The sequence below is a fragment of the Chiloscyllium plagiosum genome, chromosome 30 (assembly GCF_004010195.1).
Source record: "Chiloscyllium plagiosum isolate BGI_BamShark_2017 chromosome 30, ASM401019v2, whole genome shotgun sequence".
Taxonomy (NCBI): domain Eukaryota; kingdom Metazoa; phylum Chordata; class Chondrichthyes; order Orectolobiformes; family Hemiscylliidae; genus Chiloscyllium; species Chiloscyllium plagiosum.
This window is the reverse complement of record NC_057739.1, coordinates 25,395,928-25,415,876: the sequence shown is the minus strand read 5'-3', so window position 1 is coordinate 25,415,876 and position 19,949 is coordinate 25,395,928. Positions and strand designations below refer to the sequence as shown.

Below are 19,949 nucleotides of genomic sequence, written 5' to 3'. Positions count from 1 at the left end.
ATAATTAAAAACAGCTTGATAATATGGCCACCCCATAAAACATTATTGACTGCATTTTTGTAATCTACAGTAGTACCCAGAGAACTTAAATCAATTAATGCAATGTAACTTGTTTCTAGATGCATGTAACCTCTCAAAGCCCTATTCAACTAGGGCACTGTTACGATATAAAAATGTTTATTTTATTCTTGTGTGCCCCTTTGTAGTGGAAAGTAATGACTTCAGCTGAGAAGAGCAAGACCATGTCAGTAGGACTGCATCATACTCTGCCTCATACAAAGTTACGCAGTGTGGGTCAAGATGACATGGCTCTGAATAGTAAATCTATTAGTAGTTCATCGCCTGGCAACATTCATTTTGAAAGTTTCTTCACTGGGATTGATGCAGAGGCTTTAAAGAGGGACAGTTCAGCACCTGCTTCCAATATAATTGCAAGTGGACAAGGCAGCATTACAATCCCAAGGCCTCATGGTAGGAAGTCAACAGAGAAAGGAATAGTGCTTCCACCTCCAATAGGTGTCAGTCGAGGAGTCAAACAGTCAGTATTTCCGGAAGTTAATCAAGTATCAACAGTATTACAGGACAGCTCCAAACAAGAGAGACCTGTCTTCAGCACTGGCCCAGCTTCAGAGATATTACAAGAATCAATTGGAGTTGAAAAGAAACCTCAAGGACCAGACTTAAACCAATCATTGAATTCATCTCCTCATCCTATGTTAAGTTCATCTGCTGTTGATATCCTCAAACCTATCAAAATCAGTGTAGAAATGGATAGGAGAAATGATCTTTTAAGTCTTCTTGATCCATTGAGTGCCAATTCCAGTCTTGATGGGAGCCAATCTGCAGCTCCTAAAAGTTCATTAACATCTGCACCGTTCTTGTCTTCAGCTCCTGCTCCTACTGGTTTCACTCCATCAGGAACTGACCTTGGGATAAGTGCTCCACCAGCCACCTTACAATTCAGCCAAACACAAGGATATTCAACTCCCAGCCCAGCAGCAATCGGTCAATTTCCACAGCCACCATCTTATCAGTTTTCTCAAACCATGCCAGCAGCTCTTCACTTTCCTCCAGTACAGCCCTCTGCAAGTCATTTTGCTCCAACTCCAGCATCTGCTTTTGCTTCAAGCTATTTGCCTTCAAGTTCAGGTTTCTTCCAACCCCAAATGCCTCACAGGAACTACTCAGCACCTTCCCTTCACCACTTGTACAGTCAGCCCCCTGTAATCCCTCAGTCTGGTACTTTTATTCAGAAAAGTACGATTTCAGCCAGCCTAGGAGGTATAAGTTTTGCAAAAACTGCAGGAAAAGCGGGTATAAATGTGGCTGATTCCAGTCCAGTGATGGGTGGTTCAACAAAAAATTTGCCTGAGCCACCATTAGTCCCACCAAAGCCTTCCATAGGTCTTGAAAGAATATTACAATCGTCCAATCCTGGCAAGGCTCAAGATCCGTTTACTGATCTGCTTAATGCAAATAAGAAGGAGGCAGCATCATCACAAAGTAGAGTGGACCAGCTCAGGAAAAAATGGGAGACTTTTGAATAAAAACAGCAATTAAAATGTTCCAATAACAGAGTGATAGTAGTGGAGCCTTTCTAAACTGCAGCCTTTGGGTGCCATATGTAAAAGCATCAGGTATCGAGGGGTGCATTGTACAAGAGCTGGTTAGTTCTGGTTTTTCTAATTGGTAAAGGACTGTAAAGAATGCATATTATATCAACGAATGTTATAGTGAGGAGCTACTACACTACATTTATACTTACACCAAGCCATTTATCATGGCTTGGATGTGGTCTGCTCTGTTTGGTGATTAATGTGACTTTTGCAGTTTTTTTTTGTTAAGAAACACTCCAGCAAAATTGCTGAAACTCAGATTGAGGTTGCCTTGTTTTCTTGATTTCTGATTTTGCTTTTTGAAAGCTCAATAATGTCATTGATGTGTAAGTCACTAATATTAATGTACTAATATTGCAGCACACCATTTCTCAGCATTGAAACTAAACTTTTGCATCATGCTATGGCCATTTAATTCCACAACTTTGTAGCTAACAGTGCAGGTATTATGTTTGCTACGTCTTTCTATTGTAGTGCTCTTCTTGATCCTGTAATATTTTGATAATTATATGGGATACCATAAAATGAATGTTATATTTATCTAAATTTTATCAAACCATTGAATTTTCCTACATCACAGAGTAAAATCAATGTGCCCTGAATTTTGAAACTTAATTACGATAAAGTATTGTGGAATTAAAGTAGATGTGTGTGGATGAAGCCAAAAAGGAAGCAAAGTAATTCCATACACCACTATATCATGCATTTCTCTTACTGCTCAGTGTTGCTGCTATAATTCAGTCTTGCTAGTAAATATTTACACTGGCTTTGCTGTGGGACAGATTCTGTGTCTATTGGTTGTGCCTAGACTAATGGATAATTTAGGTTTGTTTAAAAAAAAATCACAGCTCTGTGTCTAATGTGCAGCTACTACTAGTATTATTAGTAACAAGCAACTTTTGAGTATTAGAAGTGTACAATAATATGCCTTGCAGTCCAACTGGAGCAGGGTTCTTGCAGGTGTTCTATAGTTGGAAATAAATGATGCAAGCCTGTTTTTACCACTAACTGTTCAAACAAAAATGCAAATGCACTGGGCAACAGGAAATCAAAATCTTGTACTGATGCAGGGTGGTAATCTTCAAATTATAGTAAGTCCTTTCAAGGCACACAAATGAAACTTTTGATCTCTTAATAAGCTTTTTAACTCATGCAGACTACAAAGTTCCACATCTTTGTTTGATTTATGACAGTGTTCTTTGGCTTTTTGCAAATAGTTTTGGTGGTGATCAGAGGAGACCACCTTCGAACCCTTATAAAAATTATGCTATGTCATTGATATGACCAGATTTTAGCCATTTAAGTCTACTATAGTTAAGTTTTATTTTGGTACCACTGTGCCAAACAGTAAAGTTGCCTGAAAGAAAATCTAAAAGGGTAATCTATACCTGGGAATCTCTGTAAACTCATTTCTAATAACATTCATATAAACACAATTTTGTTGCAGGTTGAGAAGGGAAAGCTTTTTAATGCACTTAGCATAGATTTTGTTTTAAATTTATTTTTCTTCTGTACAATGCAAACAAATTATGAAACAGCTTTTACAGCTGGCATCCAAGAATCATATCTGACATACTCCGCTTTTCTTGGATGGTCCAGCTAGGTGATAAAGGATTAAATATCTAAATTTCCAATTAAAAATTGAGTACATCAAATCCAAATTTATTTCTATTTTACATTTGTATTTGTTCAGCACATTTTAGAAACAATGTTGATTAGAAATTAGAAAGGTTCCCTTAGGCTAGCAACCTACTCCAGGTAATTTTGATATCTTCAATAATATGTCCAAGCTGAGCTGAAGTTTAAAAGCCATCGGTAAGGAACGTTTCACTTAGTTATACGACACGTGAATTATATTCTTGAAAGTAAAATAATAGATCATGAATGCAATTGAAGTTTCACATGTATTAGTTCTTAGATTTGATGATAGTGACAAATTCAGTATTTATAAATTGTATATTTGATACTTCTGATGTTGAGTCATTTTCGCATTTCCTAAGTAAAACTAGAACTGGTAGTATTGTTTCATTGTCCCTTGTGCGTCTGTTCTATTAGAACACAACTACCTTCAAATGCAAGCAGTTTTGTTAAGCTTGAGAATCTATTCTGCTCCTTGCAGTTCTCTGAGCAGAGGATGTCCTGTACCCAAAAGGAGGGGTCACCGAAACACATTTCTTCAGCAATGTTATACAAGAGATAACCATGATTTGTAAAAGTTACATGATTGCTTACTTTCATATAGGAACATGCGTGCACACCCTCACAAATGCACAAAGCCTCTCCTCGGCTCTTAAAAATTCAGTAAATGTCATTGTATTTCATGACACAATCTTTACTCAACCAAGTTCCAATAATTTAGCAGGTAGGAATCAAAGTAGGATTGTGATCACTGCTATGACATAATACAGGCACCATAAAAAAGGCATTTAAATACTTAGTGTTAGTATATTTTGGACGTTTATTTGCCTTTCAAAATAAGTTGAAGTTCTGATTTATTTCGATTTTAAAGGTGCACTTTTTAATTGATCATCAAACCCAAGTATTATCCAACTTTGCATTTTTAAACAATTTTCCACTAAGTACTTTCACATGCATTACTCAAGAAGCTTGAAACACTAAGTGATTATTCTTGCAATTAATGGCTGCTTAATAACACAAACAGCCAGACCTTTGTTCTAATTTAATTGCCAGGATTTACGAATGGTTGAATTGAGATTTTTGGTAGCTTTTAGACATTAACATTTTTTATGCTGATGGTAAAACATCCAAATGTTAATAACTAGAAATTATGATACAAAATCACTCAAAGATAACCGTGCAGATAAGTGCTCAGTGTTTCCTTTTAGTGTTTTATATTGCATATTTTGCACTGGAATATTATATACCAATGACAATAATGGGGGTGGCTTTGTTGGCATAGAAACTCTACAATTATATATAGAGTTTGCCTTCATCGCCAAAATTCTTTCTCATGTATTAGTGCAAAAAATAGTGATGAAAACGTATTCAGTTTTAGGTTGCTAAAGTAGATGTTGTGAAAATGTGTCTTGTGGCCACAATAACTCGTAACTGATTCATGAAATTACCGAAGGTTAAGGTGCTACAGATCAATCCTAATGCACATTTTTATTCAGATTATTGTTTATTTCTACACATGCTTAAAGTGGTTACATACTAAAGCAAGGAGTCAGTGTAAAAATCTCTTCTCTAGCTAAACCTTACTCTTTAAAAAAAAAAGAGAAGTTGTTTCTAGATGAATTATTGATCTCAAGGAACTTATAAATCTTATAAGATCCAAGGTACTGTCAATGGTTGGAATGCTGTAATGATGCAGAATTTAAAATGTTTCAAATAGATTTTTACATTCTAAATGATGTACCATTTACTTTTGGGGAAATCTAGCTTAATTGGTAATTCAGTGTTTTGTATGTTATTGTAATCACTTTTGTTATTGTCATAAACTGTGATGCACACCCTTGCTGGGAATTCAGATTCCTTATTAACTTGTGCCTCAAACATTTGTGGAATGTACAATGCTTTGGTAGTCTGAAGCTGATGTGGTATGCAAAATAGTCTCTGTTCGTGAACCTGTTATATTTATCCTAAAACATTGATTCCTTACATTGATAATAGTGAACCCCAGGCATTGTACAGTATGATGTAGGAGGCCCTAGTATGTTTTGAAATTCTTGTTAACGCTTGCACATTGCTTTTGTAATTTGGCCAAATAAGTTGCTGCTAAATAAGTGTACTGAGTTTCTGAAGGTATTGTAAAAAATATTTTTGTTATAGCAGTGCTTGTCAGGTTTGCAGTTTTGTTCTATGCACCTACTTCAGTTATAATGTATTTATCAGTAATACCATTAATGTGTTTTATGCATTGAATTTTAAATTATGCAGTCAAAATTTTCAATTTTCCCAAAAGGGTTTACTTAACATATTTAATAACAGCAAAGCAGATTTAATAAGTGACTGTGGTGGTTTTTCCACTGAGCTTCAATTCAGTCTGACTGCACATTTATCATCAGTGAATTTCAGCTGGCATTAGCATTAAATATACCTTTATTTGTGACTGGAGTTATAGTACATCTAGTATTTGTAACTGAGGCATCAGTGACACTTTAATCTTAACTGCTATTAGCAGGTTTTCCTCAAGTATTATAGAGGGTCCATAGTTTTCATATTTAAGTATCTGTTCTTTTACTGTTGAAGCTTACTGACACTATTCTCAGTTAGCCTTTTCAAAGATCCATTCAGGAACATAAACATATGCCAGATGTTTAGTATGACTCATTCAAACAAAAAGTCTAATTGAGGTTATCCTAGAACTGCAAAAGGCAGATTTTGAAGTAGTAGACAAATTCCTACCCTGAACTTCAAGAATTCATGATCCATGGCTATTTTCCCAAAGTTGGTTTTATATACAGGTTTCTGCATTTTTCTGTCCAAAGACACTGTTGATTTCTGAAGAGAATTGGAATCAAAGATTATACAGATACAGGTTCACTGCACATTTTACTACTAGTAAAAAAAAATGTATAGCACAGAAACAGCAGGGCTGAAATTCAGTGCAATATTATTTTTGTTCTGTTATTGGTTCTGACTCATACGACTGTGAACAAATGACTTTTGTAATTAAGATGGTGGAATGGAATTGTAAAGTGACAGAGTGATGCCATGGGACTCGAAAGTAATAAAAATAATGATTCTCCTGTGTAAACTCTCTCTGTTTTTGCTCCATTATTTATTAGAGGTCTATATTTTACTTCCCCACAGCTGTACTTGTGCAGAAAGTTTAATGACTCTCTTAATTGTTGTCAATCTCAGAAGATACTGTCACAAGAATTATTTTTTTATTTTCACGCGGCAGTGCTCCAGGTTTACAGAAACTGTGAAAATTAATACTGTAGACGTGTTGCTGTCCTGAGGTTCAGTTATTAATGCTCAGCTAAAAACCTAACAAATAAAATTGAATAAATTACAAGGAGGTATTTTTGCAAAGTCAGCAAGAGACAAGTACCCAATTACCTCGACGGACTTTGAATATTGCACCAAAAAGGTCCAAAGAGCTGAAACTGCAACCAGAAAATCTTACACTTCTAGATTTGAGAGTTTTTAAGTATATATTTTAAATATTTCAAAAATCCAAATTAGCTTTGCCATAATTTTCCACCTGTTCCAAAAGTTTGATTTTTTTTTTAAATTTAACATTTCAATAACTTTTTCTCAACCTTTGTGATTATTTACAAAATTAGTTCACCCTGTTATCAATCCATTAGAAAGCACAGACTTTTCTCTTTTTGAGCTCAGTTTACTATTGCCTATCCACAGTGCCAACCGTGACTCTGGGCTGCAATCCCATCAGAAGGTCAAAGGTTTCAATTTCCACTTCAGAGGTTCAACATAAAATTCAGGTCAGCACTTCAGTGCAAAGTGGATGGAGGGCTGCATTGTTAAAGGTATTTTCTTTCAGACGAAATATAAACTGAGAGTGCCCTCTTCCTCAGGAGTAAAATATCTCATTTGAAAGAAAAATTGAAGTCCTGGCCAAAATTTATCCTTTAATCAATATCAATGAGGGAAAGTGGTGGCGGCAGTGATCTATTGGTAGTATCGCTGGACAAGTAACCAGAGCCCTACGTTAAAGTTCTGTAGTTGTGAGTTCAAATCCCACTGTGGGATGATGCAATTCAATAAAAAGAAATCTGGAAATAAAAGCTAGCCTAATGGCAACAAATCTATTGCAGTGAAAATCCATTTTGTTCATTGTGCCCTTTCGGGGAAAAATGAGGTATCAACCTGGTCTGGCTTAAGTACTACTCCAGACCCTCAGTAATGTGTTTGACTTTTAACTGCCCCTTGAAATGACCGAGCACTCTGTTCAGTTGTATTAAACCACTGGAAAGACAAAAGAAGTGTTTGAAACCAGTTGAACCACCTAACATAGACCTAAGAACTAGAAATGACAATGGCAAATACACCCATGTCCACACTGCAAAGTCCTCTGAACTGATATCTGAAGACTTGTAGTAAGATCGGGATAGATGTCCCATGGACTAACCAAGCAAAATTTCTTGCAGATAATGTCACAAACACTGCTATCACCATGTCTGGGTATGTTCTGTCCCACTAACAGGACATACCCATCAGAGCTATTCCACAGTTGGGAAGGATTCCACAACATTGACTCCTAATCTGATGAAATCTCAAGGTTTCATGTCAACGGAGACAAGCCAACATCCTGCTGTACACGACAAACGCTGTTGGCTAAGGAATCAGTACTCTTCCATAGTGTACACCACTTGGAGAAAACATTGAGTGGGACAAGGGTGCAGAATCTACTCTGGATGAGGGATTTCAATGTCCGTCCCCAAGACTGGCATAATAGCTGAACTAGCCGATTGCTAAAGGACATAGCTACTACACTGTTTGTGGAGGGAGGTGAAGGAACAAACAAGAGGGAGAAATTAAAATTGGTTTGATCTTTCACTCACCAAATCACCAACACAAAATGTCCATTTCGGCCATGTTTGTAGGAGTGACTGTTGAACACTCCTTGTAGACATGACGTTCTGTTGTCACACTGAGAATACTCTGCATTGTGTGATATATGGCAATATCATTCTGCTAGGATAAAGTGAGGATTGCAGGTGCTGGAGAGTCAGTTGATAAAGTGTGGTACTGGACTGGCTGTGCTTTTTCCAGCACCACACTATCACCATGCTAAAGGGAACAGACTCCAAAAATGTCTAGCAACTTAAAAGTGGGCATTCATGAGGCACAGCAGGCCATTAGCAGCAGAATTGTATGAAGCACAGTCTGTAAACTCATACCTACAAGAGTAGGTCAGAGGCTAGGAATCCTGCAGCAAGTAATTTGCTTCCTGACTTCCCAAAGCCTGTCCACCATCAACAGGGCACAAGTTAGGGGTGTGATGGAATAGTCCCCATTTGCCTGAATGGGTGCAGTTTCAATAACACTCAAGCTTGACATCATCCAGGACAAGATTAGAGTGGTTCTGGAAAAGCACAGCAGGTCAGGCAGCATCGGAGGAGCAGGAAAATCGACGTTTCGGGCAAAAGCCCTTCATCAGGAATGCTGCATGACCTACTTGCTTTTCCAGCACCACTCTAATCTTGACTCTGCATCTGCAGTCCTCACTTTCGCCTACCATCCAGGACAATGCAGCCTACTTGATAGGTACACATCCACTCCCTCCACTATTGATGCTTAGTAGCAGCACTATCTACAAGATGCATTGCAGAAATTCACCAAAGATCCTTAGACAGCATCTTCCAACTCTAAGCCACTTCCACCCAGAAGGACAAAGGCAACAGATAACTGAAACGTAAGCACCTGCAAGTTTCTCTTCAAGCCACTCACCATCCTGACCTGGAATGCTATCACTATTCCTCTTCGCTTGGTTAAAGTCCTGGCGCTCCTTTCCCAGTAGCAGTGTAGGTGTCTCTGCACCACAAGGACTGCATTGGTTCAAGAATCACTTTTGCTAGGACAGCTGGGGTTGGGCAAAAAAAACTGGCCTGACCAGTGACACCCACATCCACAAAGGATTGAAAAAGAAGAGGTTGTCCAATTCTCATCACATTACTGCTTGTGGAAATTTGTTTTTTGAGAGTCCACTTCCATATTTCACTCCATTAAAGAAGTGTCTACATCCAAAAGCACAGGTGCTACATTCAGAGAAAGGTGCTATCAAAATGTTAGTGAAGGTAATAGTCAGGATACAGCAGTCTAGTGTATTTCATGGTAGACTAGCAATCTAGAGGGACTAGTTTCACCATGGCAAATCATGAACCTATCTCCCCGTACCTGGTTTAGTTCACATGTGACTTTCATCATACGGTCAATTAATGATTGGTTATCACATCTGAAAAACAACTGCCAAGGAGATTTATTAATGGAGTGGATGATTACTCAGAATCAAGTAAACTTTAAACAGCTGACAAGGCAATGGATTTGTTCTTGTAAATGCTAAATGAGAGCATACAAAATCTTAATGTGTCTGCAATTTTTGGCATTTTTGATTCTGAATTCATATGACAACTCTGCAAGTAATCAGTCACATCAGATAAACCCTATTAAACTCTGCATGTTTTGTCCTTTATTCTAATGAGCACAAGGAAGCTCTTTTAAGAATGTGGCTAACTGATGCTTGTTTTAAGTCTACAAGGTCTTGCTTGACTGAGAGTGTATGAAACATAGTTTTACAGTTGGAGCTTCTCCAAAACCCAGCCATTGTGCTAATCATGGCTCAGTTTTGCATCCTGCTAACAAACAGAAATAGTTCTATTCTTCTCCTAACTTGGGGTTGGATTTTATCTGTTTTTGGCTTAATTGTGAGTTTTGTTGGGTTTTATAGAGGGCTTTTCTGTGTGAGGTCCAGCTTGTTTACTTACCGCATCTTTCAAAGCGTACCTCATTAACCACCTGCCCCTCCTAGCATCTCCCTTGTCTGAATCCAGCCCATTCTATTACTCTCCATACTCCGATAGTTGGATTGGCATCCTCATCAAATTGATTCCAGAAGAAGGGCTTATGCCCGAAACGTCGATTCTCCTGCTCTTTGGATGCTGCCTGACCTGCTGCGCTTTTCCAGCAACACATTTTTCAGCTCTGATCTGCAGTCCTCACTTTCTCCATCCTCATCATTAATGCCATGTTTAAAAGCCCGTTATGTACCCAGTCAAACATTGTTAGTCTAGAACTGCCCTATATAGTTCCTGGTATTTGCCCAAATATAGCATAGAAGGGAAAATTGATGGCCAACTTTGTAGACAGAGGCCTGGAGCTCCTGTTGGACGGAGTGGTGCAGAAAGGAACATGCCCTTCCACTCGGACCAGCACAGGAGGCCACAACATCAGACTATGCCAGCCTAGTTCAAGGTTGCCACCCTGTCAGTGCAGCTTCAGCCCTCAGGAAGAATGCCCAGCACTGTCAGAAGAAGGCTGATGACCTCCAGCCACTTGACCAGAGTAAACGGTAACATTCCTCCAACACCTCTCTGTGCTGTGTGCATCCAGGTGGAATCCAAGTGAATGAGTACAAGGAGAGCAAGCTGACAGCGCAGAGATGCAGCCTGGTCTACTCCATGAGCTGGATTCATAATTTATAGGAGCAGAATTAGGCCATTTCGCCCATCGAATCTGCTCTGCCATTTGATCATAGCTGATATGCTCATCACCTCCATTTTCCTGCCTTCTCTCCATATCAATTCAAACTATTACCAACTTAAAAATCTGTCTAACTCCTCCTCAAATTTACTCACTGTCCCAGCATCCACCACACTTTGGGCACAGCAAATTCCACAGATTCACAACCCTTTGGGAGAAGTATTTTCTCCATAACTCTGTTTTAAATTTGCTATCCCTCATCCAAAGACAATGACTTCTCGTTCTAGAATGCCCCACAAGAGGAAGCATCCACTCCATGTCTATTTTAACCACACCTTTTATCATGTTGAATACCTCAATTTTCTATTCTTCTATTCCAGAGAGTAAAGGCCTAAATTGTTCAATCTCTCTTCATACAACAAACCCCTCACCTCTGGGATCAATCTTATGAACCTCCTCTGAACTGCCTCCAATGCCATTACATCTTTTCACAAATAAGGGGATCAAAACTGCACAATACTCCAGGTGCGGTCTCACCAATACCTTGTATAGGTTCATGGCCCTGACAACAGTGTCCTTACCGTGGAATTGCAATAAGACAGATGCTGTTGCACCTTGAAGTGCAGAAGAACAGTTGGAAGTGGATGGGAGTTGGGTCAGGATGGTTCTTAGAGGCTGGCCTAATAATCTAAATCCCAGAGTAGTGAAAGAAGTGGCATGGGAAATATTCAATGGTCATCTTCGAATATTCTGTAGATTCTGAAGCATTTCCCACAGATTGGAGGATGACGAAAGTAACCCCACTATTTAAAAAGGGCGGATTTCAGACCAGTTAGCCCAACATCAGTAGTGGGGAAAATAATAAAATCTGTTATAAAAGACATGATAGCAGAACACTAAGGACATATAAAGGGGATTAAACAGTCAGAAAGGGTTTATGAGAGTCTGATTTTGAGTGTTTTTGAGAATGTAACTAGTGGATAGAACCAGTGGATGTGGTATATTTGAATTTTTCAGCAAGTTTTTTTATCAGATGGGTCATAAGTAGTGAGTGGGCAAAATTACAGCACATGGGATGGGGGTAATGCATTGACATGGATTGAGAATTGATTGACAGACAGGAAACAAGACATTGGCCATAAATTGACTTTTTTCAGGATGTCACGCAGTGATTAGAGGGGTGTTAAGAATCTGTGCTTGTACTCCAGCTAGTCACATTATGTATAAATGACCTGGATGAGGGAACTAAATGCAACATTTCCAAATTTGTTAATGATACAAAGCAGGACAGGATCGAGAGTTGTGAGCAGGAAGCAAGGAAACTTCCAGGTGATCCAGAAGAGTGAGCAAAGGCATGGCAGATGTTGTATAATGTGGATAAATGTGAAGTTCCACACTTTAGTGCGTCAGCAGAAAGACAAGGTATTGTTTAATTAGTGATATATTGGGAACGGTGGCTCAGTGGTTAGCACTGCTGCCTCACAGCGCCAGGGATCAGGGGTGGATTCTCACCTCGGCGACTGTCTGTGTGGAGTTTGCACATTCTCCCCATGACTGCATGGGTTTTCTCTGGGTGCTCTGGTTTCCTCCCACAATCCAAAGATGTATAGGTTAGGTGAATCGGCCATGCTAAATTGCCCATAGTGTTAGGTGCATTAATCATGGGTAAATGTAGGGGAATGGGTTTGGGTGGGTTACTCCTCTGAGGATCAGTGTGGACTTGTTGGGCTGAAGGGCCTGTTTCCATACTGTGGGGAATCTAATCTACAAAGGGATCGCTGTGGCCTTGTACATCAGTGAAGGTAGAAAAGTAGGTGCAACAAGTAATTATGAAGGCAAATGGTATATTGGCCTTCATTGAAAGAGGATTTGAGTTCAGAAGTAGAGATATCTTATTGAGGTTATCCAAGCCCTCGATAAGACAACACCTGGACTACTGCATGCAGTTTTGTTCTCTCGAGCAAAACTAGAGGGAGTGCAGCAGAGGTTCACTAGGGATGGCAGGACAATCATATGAGGAGAGATTGGTTTGAGTGAGCCTGTGCTCACTAGAGTTTACAAGAATGAGAGGGGAATCTGATTTTATCTGAGAACATTCAAGGAAGAGACCCTTAAATTCTTAGATATTAAAGAGATGTGGAAAGAAAGTAGGAATATGGCATAGTGATGAGAAGATTGGCTATGGTTAAATTACATGGTGAAGCAGACACAAAGGGCCAACCAGCCTACTATTCTTCCAATGTTTTTATAAACCCCCCCCCCCCCCCCACCCCACTGGCAAGTATTTAGATTAGGCTTAATCACTACCAACATCCCATAATTTCCAAGGTCAGTTTCATCTTCATAATTAGTCAAAATCAGATTTTTTTAAAACCTAAAGCTAACTTTTTCATCCTCATTAAAAAAATTGAGTGCCTTTCACCCTCATAATTTTTAAACTTAATTCATGGACCACCCAGCAGTTCAACTTCAATGCATAGATCTCATGACCATTCAAACCATTCCGGGACTTCACAGCGCAAAGAAGGTTAGTCACTTTTGGGAATATGAGTCCATTAAGCAGCAACTTTGTTTAATTCCCCTCCAACTTTAGGGCAAATGTTTTCAGAAAACATATCCTGGAAGGAAGCAATTTGGAAACTCATCACTGTGTTATGGCTTTGATGCGTACAATAGAACTCAGATTTCAGAAGTATGGTGAAGTCATGTTGATGCTGCTGGCTTATTTAAAAAAAAAGCTTTTCTTGACCCTCATCAGATTTTAAACAGTGAATAAAAAAATTAGTCAAGTAGCTGGCAATCTTTTAAAAAGAACTTTCTAAATAATAAGAAATATGCCAAATTGGTGAGGAATTCGGTTAATGGGAATAGATCAATAAGAGTGGAAGTGGATCATGTGTGGACTACAGTGCTCGATTGGTTGCATTTTTTCATGCATTAGTCAAAAAACAAGCTCTTAATTATTGAGCCCATTATGTGCTGTGCATAACATGGAAATAATGAAAGAAAATAGTGATTTCCTTTAGGTTTTTGTTAAGATTCCATCAGAACTCAATTCACCTCAAACACATCAAAATCAGAGATTTTTTACTTTCACAATCTTTGCAGATTCATCCAAACTGGCCATCGTAAAGGCCAAGATTTAGTCTCTAACCCTCATTTCCATGTTCACCAATTTCTGCAGTGGGATTGAATCAAAAATGAATTAAAGCATCTGAAATCTATGTAGTAGAAATGTATGAGGTATATCTTGATAATCCATTATGGTTTTACGTAATTGAAATTATTAGATAATTTAACAGTTGAAAATGTTAAATTATGATTGAGTAGTGTGGGGGATTTCTGTCCATATAGTTGGTAAAAATGAATTTAATGTGAATTCTGATTGTGTGGAGGAAACAAATGTTTATTGTGACTTTTAAGCGTTCTGCATAATTTAATTCTGAAATAATTAAACTGAATAATACTGCACGTCAGTCATTTTAATTTGACAATCGGTATTGTTTGGAAAATATGTAGGGCAAAGTGCTTTATGGAGTTTCTTGATAAGCACAATGATAAACTCCAGCAGCAATAGAATATTTTTAAAAATACACATGTATTATATATACTGACTTAAAATAAATAAATGTAACAAATATGTTCAAGGAACTGGTGTCATCAGTATCCTGGAGCTAGAGAATAACTTACAAATAATTTTTGAATTGCTGTTGTTATGGAAATATTTAATCAATACGGTTCATTTGAGAAGTTAGCAAGTGCCCTTAGGAAATAGTCTATAGTGCTCAGGAGATCTTTCAGGAAACATCTCTTGAGAGAAGCTAACCACTGTTCCTTGTCATTCAATGGTATGATCATCATTGAATTCCCCACTATCCACATCCTTAGGATTATTATTGATCTGAAACTGAACTGGACTAGCTATATACATACTGTGATCACAATAGTGGTCAGAGGCTAAGAATCCTATGGCAAACTACTTACACCCTTACTCCCAAAGCCTGTCCTGCCATCCACGAGGAACAAATCAGACATGTGAGGGAATATTCTCCATTTTGCTTGATGAGTGCAGTTCCAATAGCAGTCAGGAAGCTTGGCACCATCCGAGACAAAATAGCCGACCGATTTGTTTTTGGATGTGATGCCATTCACTTCCAGCAGTGTGTACCATCTACAATATTCATCTTTTAAACCTACCAACTTCCATCTACAAGGATATATGGCAACATATACATGGGAACACTACCATCTGCGATTTCTCTTCCAAGCCATTCACCATCTGTCTTGGAAATATATCACAATCCTTCAATGCGATAGGGTCAAAATCCTGGAATTCCCTCCATAACAGCACGGTGGATCTACCAACACCAAGTGGGCTACAGTGTTTCACTAAGTCAGCTCACCACCAGCTTCTCAAGGGTGGGGAACATATGCTGGCCCAATGGAAAAGTCCACATTCCAAGAAATTGGAAAAAAAAATCAGGAAGTAGTTGAATCACTTTCTGCTTGTTTGTTTAAAGAACACCGAAATATTGTATTTCAGTCACAATGAAAATTATTTTATTCAATGTTCCTTTTATGATGTTGAATCAATTTTTTGTATTTTACTGAAAGCATTTTGTATGGCAATTGTTAAAAATAATGGGGGGTGGGGCACCAATAAAATGTGGAGCTGGAAAAAGCACAGCAGGTCAAGCAGCATCAGAAGAGCAGGAGTGTCGATGTTTTGGACAGAACCCTTCTCTCTTGCTCCTCTGATGCTGCTTGACCTGCTGTGCATTTTCCAGCTCCACATTTTATCGACTCTGACTTTCCAGCAGTCCTCACTGTCTCCAAGTTATTAAAAATAATGGGTCAGGTTTTGCTGTCCAAACAATGTAGCTAATGGAACTTGTCATTACTTACGTATAAAAGATACAACTTCAGGTAAAAGGCAGCTGATTGGTTAAATGTGCATTTCTAACATGCTAAACAGCATTTTGTGTACATACAAATGAACTATGAGCAGGAGCAGGCATTTCACCCTTTAAGCCTGTAGCGTCAGAAACTGAGGGGTGATCTTATAGAGGTTTATAAAATCATGAGGGGCATGGATAGGGTGAATTACCGAAGTCTTTTCCCCAGGGTAGGGGAGTCCAATACTAGACAACATAGGTTTAAGGTGAGAAGGAAAAGATTTAAAAGGGATCTAAGGGGCAATGTTTTCATACTGAGGGTGGTGCATGTATGGAATGAGCTGCAGGAGGAAGTGGTGGAGATTGCTAAATTGCCCGTAGTGTTAGGTGAAGGGGTAAATGTAGGGGAATGGGTCTGGGTGGGTTGCTCTTCGGAGGATAGGTGTGGACTTGTTGGGCTGAAGGGCCTGTTTCCACACTGTAAGTAATCTAATCTAAAAAGGATGGGTACATGAATAGGAAGGGTTTAGAGGGAAATAGGCCAATTGCTGGTAAATGGGACGAGATTTATTTAGGATATCTGGTCAGCATGAACTAATTGGACAGAAGGGTCTGTTTCCGTATAACTCTATGACTCTAATCCTCTTACCTGTGTTTTCCTCTCAATTCTTTAATTTCATTGGATAAGGAAATACCCTGTTCATTAAACTCCCAGGTGTCATGTTTCCCTTAGCTGTACAGTTATCAACCTGGAATTTCAGCAATTTCATCATTAAAGGTGAATCTGCAGCAAAAGGTTTAACAAATAGCAAAGATGTCCTGCTGCCGCAAAACCGGTCTATTCTAGGTTGATCTACCATTAAATAAAGAGGCCTGAGAAAACTGTGATCAGGGGTTGGTATGATGGTGTGTGATTTAAACCTCCATTCATAATAGTACCACAATGATTAGTTTTGTTCTCTGACCATGTCAGATTCCCAAGCAGTCTCGTGATAATATGATTCCAGCTCAGCCTTTGAAAAAGACCCACATAGTAAGCGTTCAGAATCACCACCATGATGGGTATATTGTGGTGAAAATGTAATTTCCTCTTTGCTTTGTTTTTGCGATATATTTGTGTAGCTTCTCAGGTTTTGTTTCTGAAAGTGTCATTTTGGACCTAATTTGTTTTGTCACCACAACTTTCATTCAACATTTGCCTCAAATTAAATAATTTATTTTTGACAGATGTAAGTTTACATTTTGAACTGAAAACCTTTATAATTGTTGGTTATCAATGGAAGTTGGCACTGTAACTATGATGGTTTAGTTGACCCCTCTTTTATTACTGCATGATCTTGTGATTAAAATAACACAAACTTTAATCCATATAATTAGATTAGATGCATAGCAAGTACCATTGCACCAAAAGAACTGTTGAAATTTACTGATTGGATAAAATAACAAAATGATTTAACAGAAGACTATACTAACAGTAAATCATTTATTCACCTATTTTAATAACATCCTGGCAAACATTAAGACTTCTGAAAGTAATAAACTTACCTACTATGTCTTTTTGTTCAATATGAAATAGGGAGCATCAGAATTATGCACACTGGGTAGAAATTTCCATGATGTGTCAAATGAATCATTTTTGTAGTAAGCTGGGTACCTGATCTCCAGAGAAGAGTTCATAATGGGGAAATCATAGCTGACAAATTTATTTATTTCAGAAGAGGTAGTATGCAGGTTATGTAAAGGGGAACCAATGGATGTAATATATTTGAATTTCTAAAAGGCATTTGATAATGTACTGCATATAATGTAACTTTCGGAGCGCTGCTTCTTCATCAGGTGGTTATTGGACTGTAACCTGATGTTGTGTGATTTTTAACTTTGTCCACCCCAGTCCCACACTGGCACCTCCAAGTCATAACTAATAGAAGACAGAGTTGGGCTAAAGGGGCATTTTTAAGATGGCCACCTGTAACTAGTAGAGTGTCACAGAAATCAGTGCCAGGCCCACAATTATTTACAATGTATGTTAATGACTTGGATAATGGAAGTGAATGTGCACTCACCAAGTTTGCAGATGACACAAAAATAGGGAAGGCAAATGGTGAGGTTTATGCTGAGTCTACAGCATGACAGGGACAGGTTAGGTGCCTCAACCAGGATGTTCAAAATTATTAAATCAACAATGCAAAGTTTTTTTTTTCTTTCATTCAACTGAGCTCATTGTGAGACAGCAACCATCACATGTACTCAATTCTTGCTAAACACATCATTTTATCAAGCAATTCCTCAATTAAATTACTTACATTCAACTTTGGAACTATTACACTGATCAATATAAAATGAAACTTGCCTGTTTGTATTGAGGAGCTCAGAGTACATAACAGTGTTGCTGAGATTAATCAAATATTACAAAGGTGACCCTTTCATTAAGGTTTTTGTTGAGACTGTAAGCTGTGGTATTATACAGTGCATTGTATCCTAATGAGCTTCAGCCTAATTTACAACTACTACTGAAGTACAGAAGATTTGATTGTGCCCATCATGATGTAGTGGTAGGACCATGTATACAACTTTCCTGAAGGAAGGGCTCATGCCCGAAACGTCGATTCTCCTGCTCCTTGGATGCTGCCTGACCTGCTGCACTTTTCCAGCAACACATTTTCAGCTCTGATCTCCAGCATCTGCAGTCCTCACTTTCTCCTCCACGTATACAATGCAAGGACACAGCTCCTCATTAGGTTTGAACTTACTCACCTGCAAATGGCAACTCAACTTTGAAGAGTGTAGTTTAAACAAGCCAGTTAAGTGATAATTCTTGTAAAATATGAGATTGTTCCACTATATAACTGATGATGGTACTTTTATGGTTCATGGTAATCTGAACCCCAGTAATGCAAATGTTTTGTAAATCTTTTGGAAGTGTTTGTTCACAACATATGGCATTCAGTATAATATATTTAACCTCCTGTTGATCAAATTAACTGAAAACAAAAAAATTATCAGAGAAATATAATTAAATAGAAATAGTACTGTCAGATGTCTGGGGCAATGATCCATTCAAGAGCTTTAAGTGACCCAGTGTGAATGGTTTTGATGCCGTCAGGAATAAATTTTTCAGAATAGGAGCTCCATGTGTGGCTGATAGCCTGACTGCAATGACTGGGTCACACAACCTGAACTATTCACCATGGTCTACTTTAGCAGCAAGCAGCCATAACTCAAGTGGTTGAGGCTGTGATCAATCCTGTTTTCATTGCTTTGTATACCAGAGGTATTCCTGATGAAGAGCTCCTGCTCCTTGGATGACCGCTGTGCTTTTCCAGCACCACACTCTTTGACTCTGATCTCCAGCATCTGCAGTCCTCACTTTCTCCCAATTATTATAACCCATACCCATATTGTAACCCATTGCTGACCACTGTAAAAATGTAATTTGCTGATATTCCACTTTGATGTGATTCACATTAAAATGGTAGATTATTTGTTCATCTCAATCATTTTAGGATGTGTAATGCAAGCTTCCAGTCCTTGCACATACTGAGTAAGGGCACAGCACTGAATTCTACCAGCATTTGGCCAAGGTTCAGTTTTGTTGTGGGTTGGTCTCTGGTTCCTTCGATCAAGATACATCTCGCATGAGGCTCTGTGGTTGCCTACACTCACATGGTGTTCCCCAAGCTCAATTGGACATGTGAGGGTGTTCACTTCCATTGGGATGCCCTGTAGTTCCCATGCTCCATTTGCTGCATTTCCTAATGACAATGTCAGCTGCAGAACCTGTTTGAAGTCCTGTTGGGCTTCAGCTAGTAGGTGCTACTGAATGGTTGCATCATTAATCCCACAGACCAAACCGTCTGTGAGCATCTCATTCAGGGTTAACCCAAAATTCAACGCCTCTGCCAGTCCTCTTAACCTTGTCAAAATTCTGATACGGATTCCCAGAGTTCTCCAACAGCCGAATAAAACTCTCAGGATTAGAGGAAGTTTGGGGTCATAATATTCCTTAACCAACTCCATCAGCTCTTCAAAGGTTACAGTGTCTAGAGCCTCTGGGAACGTTAAGCCCCTGAGAACCAAAACTTCTGCGGGTCCACAAGCACTCGGAAGGATTACTCATTGCTTTTCAACTACCCCAATGTCATGTGCCTGGAAAAAACATCACGTTCTTTCCACATCCTGGACCCAGTTTTTGACAGCAGGATCAAATGAGTCAAGCTTCCCAAAGAAAACTAGTGCTTCCAAATAAACCTGTCGGACTGTAACCTGGTATTGTGTGATTTTTAACTTTCCCAAAGAAAGGCATGAT

At 38.7% G+C, this 19,949-nt stretch overlaps 1 protein-coding gene across 5 annotated transcripts in view; it reads left to right on the top strand.

The window, feature by feature from the left end:
• The window catches only part of dennd1a (DENN/MADD domain containing 1A), a 523,293-nt gene extending 516,954 nt beyond the window's left edge, over positions 1-6,339 (top strand). For all 5 annotated transcript variants that reach the window (XM_043720138.1, XM_043720136.1, XM_043720140.1 and 2 more), the window contains one exon: positions 207-6,339. In XM_043720138.1, the coding sequence (XP_043576073.1) occupies positions 207-1,547 (1,341 nt within the window). In that variant the 3' untranslated portion in view covers positions 1,548-6,339. The remainder of the gene's footprint in view (positions 1-206) is intronic.
• Positions 6,340-19,949: the final 13,610 nt, after the last annotated feature.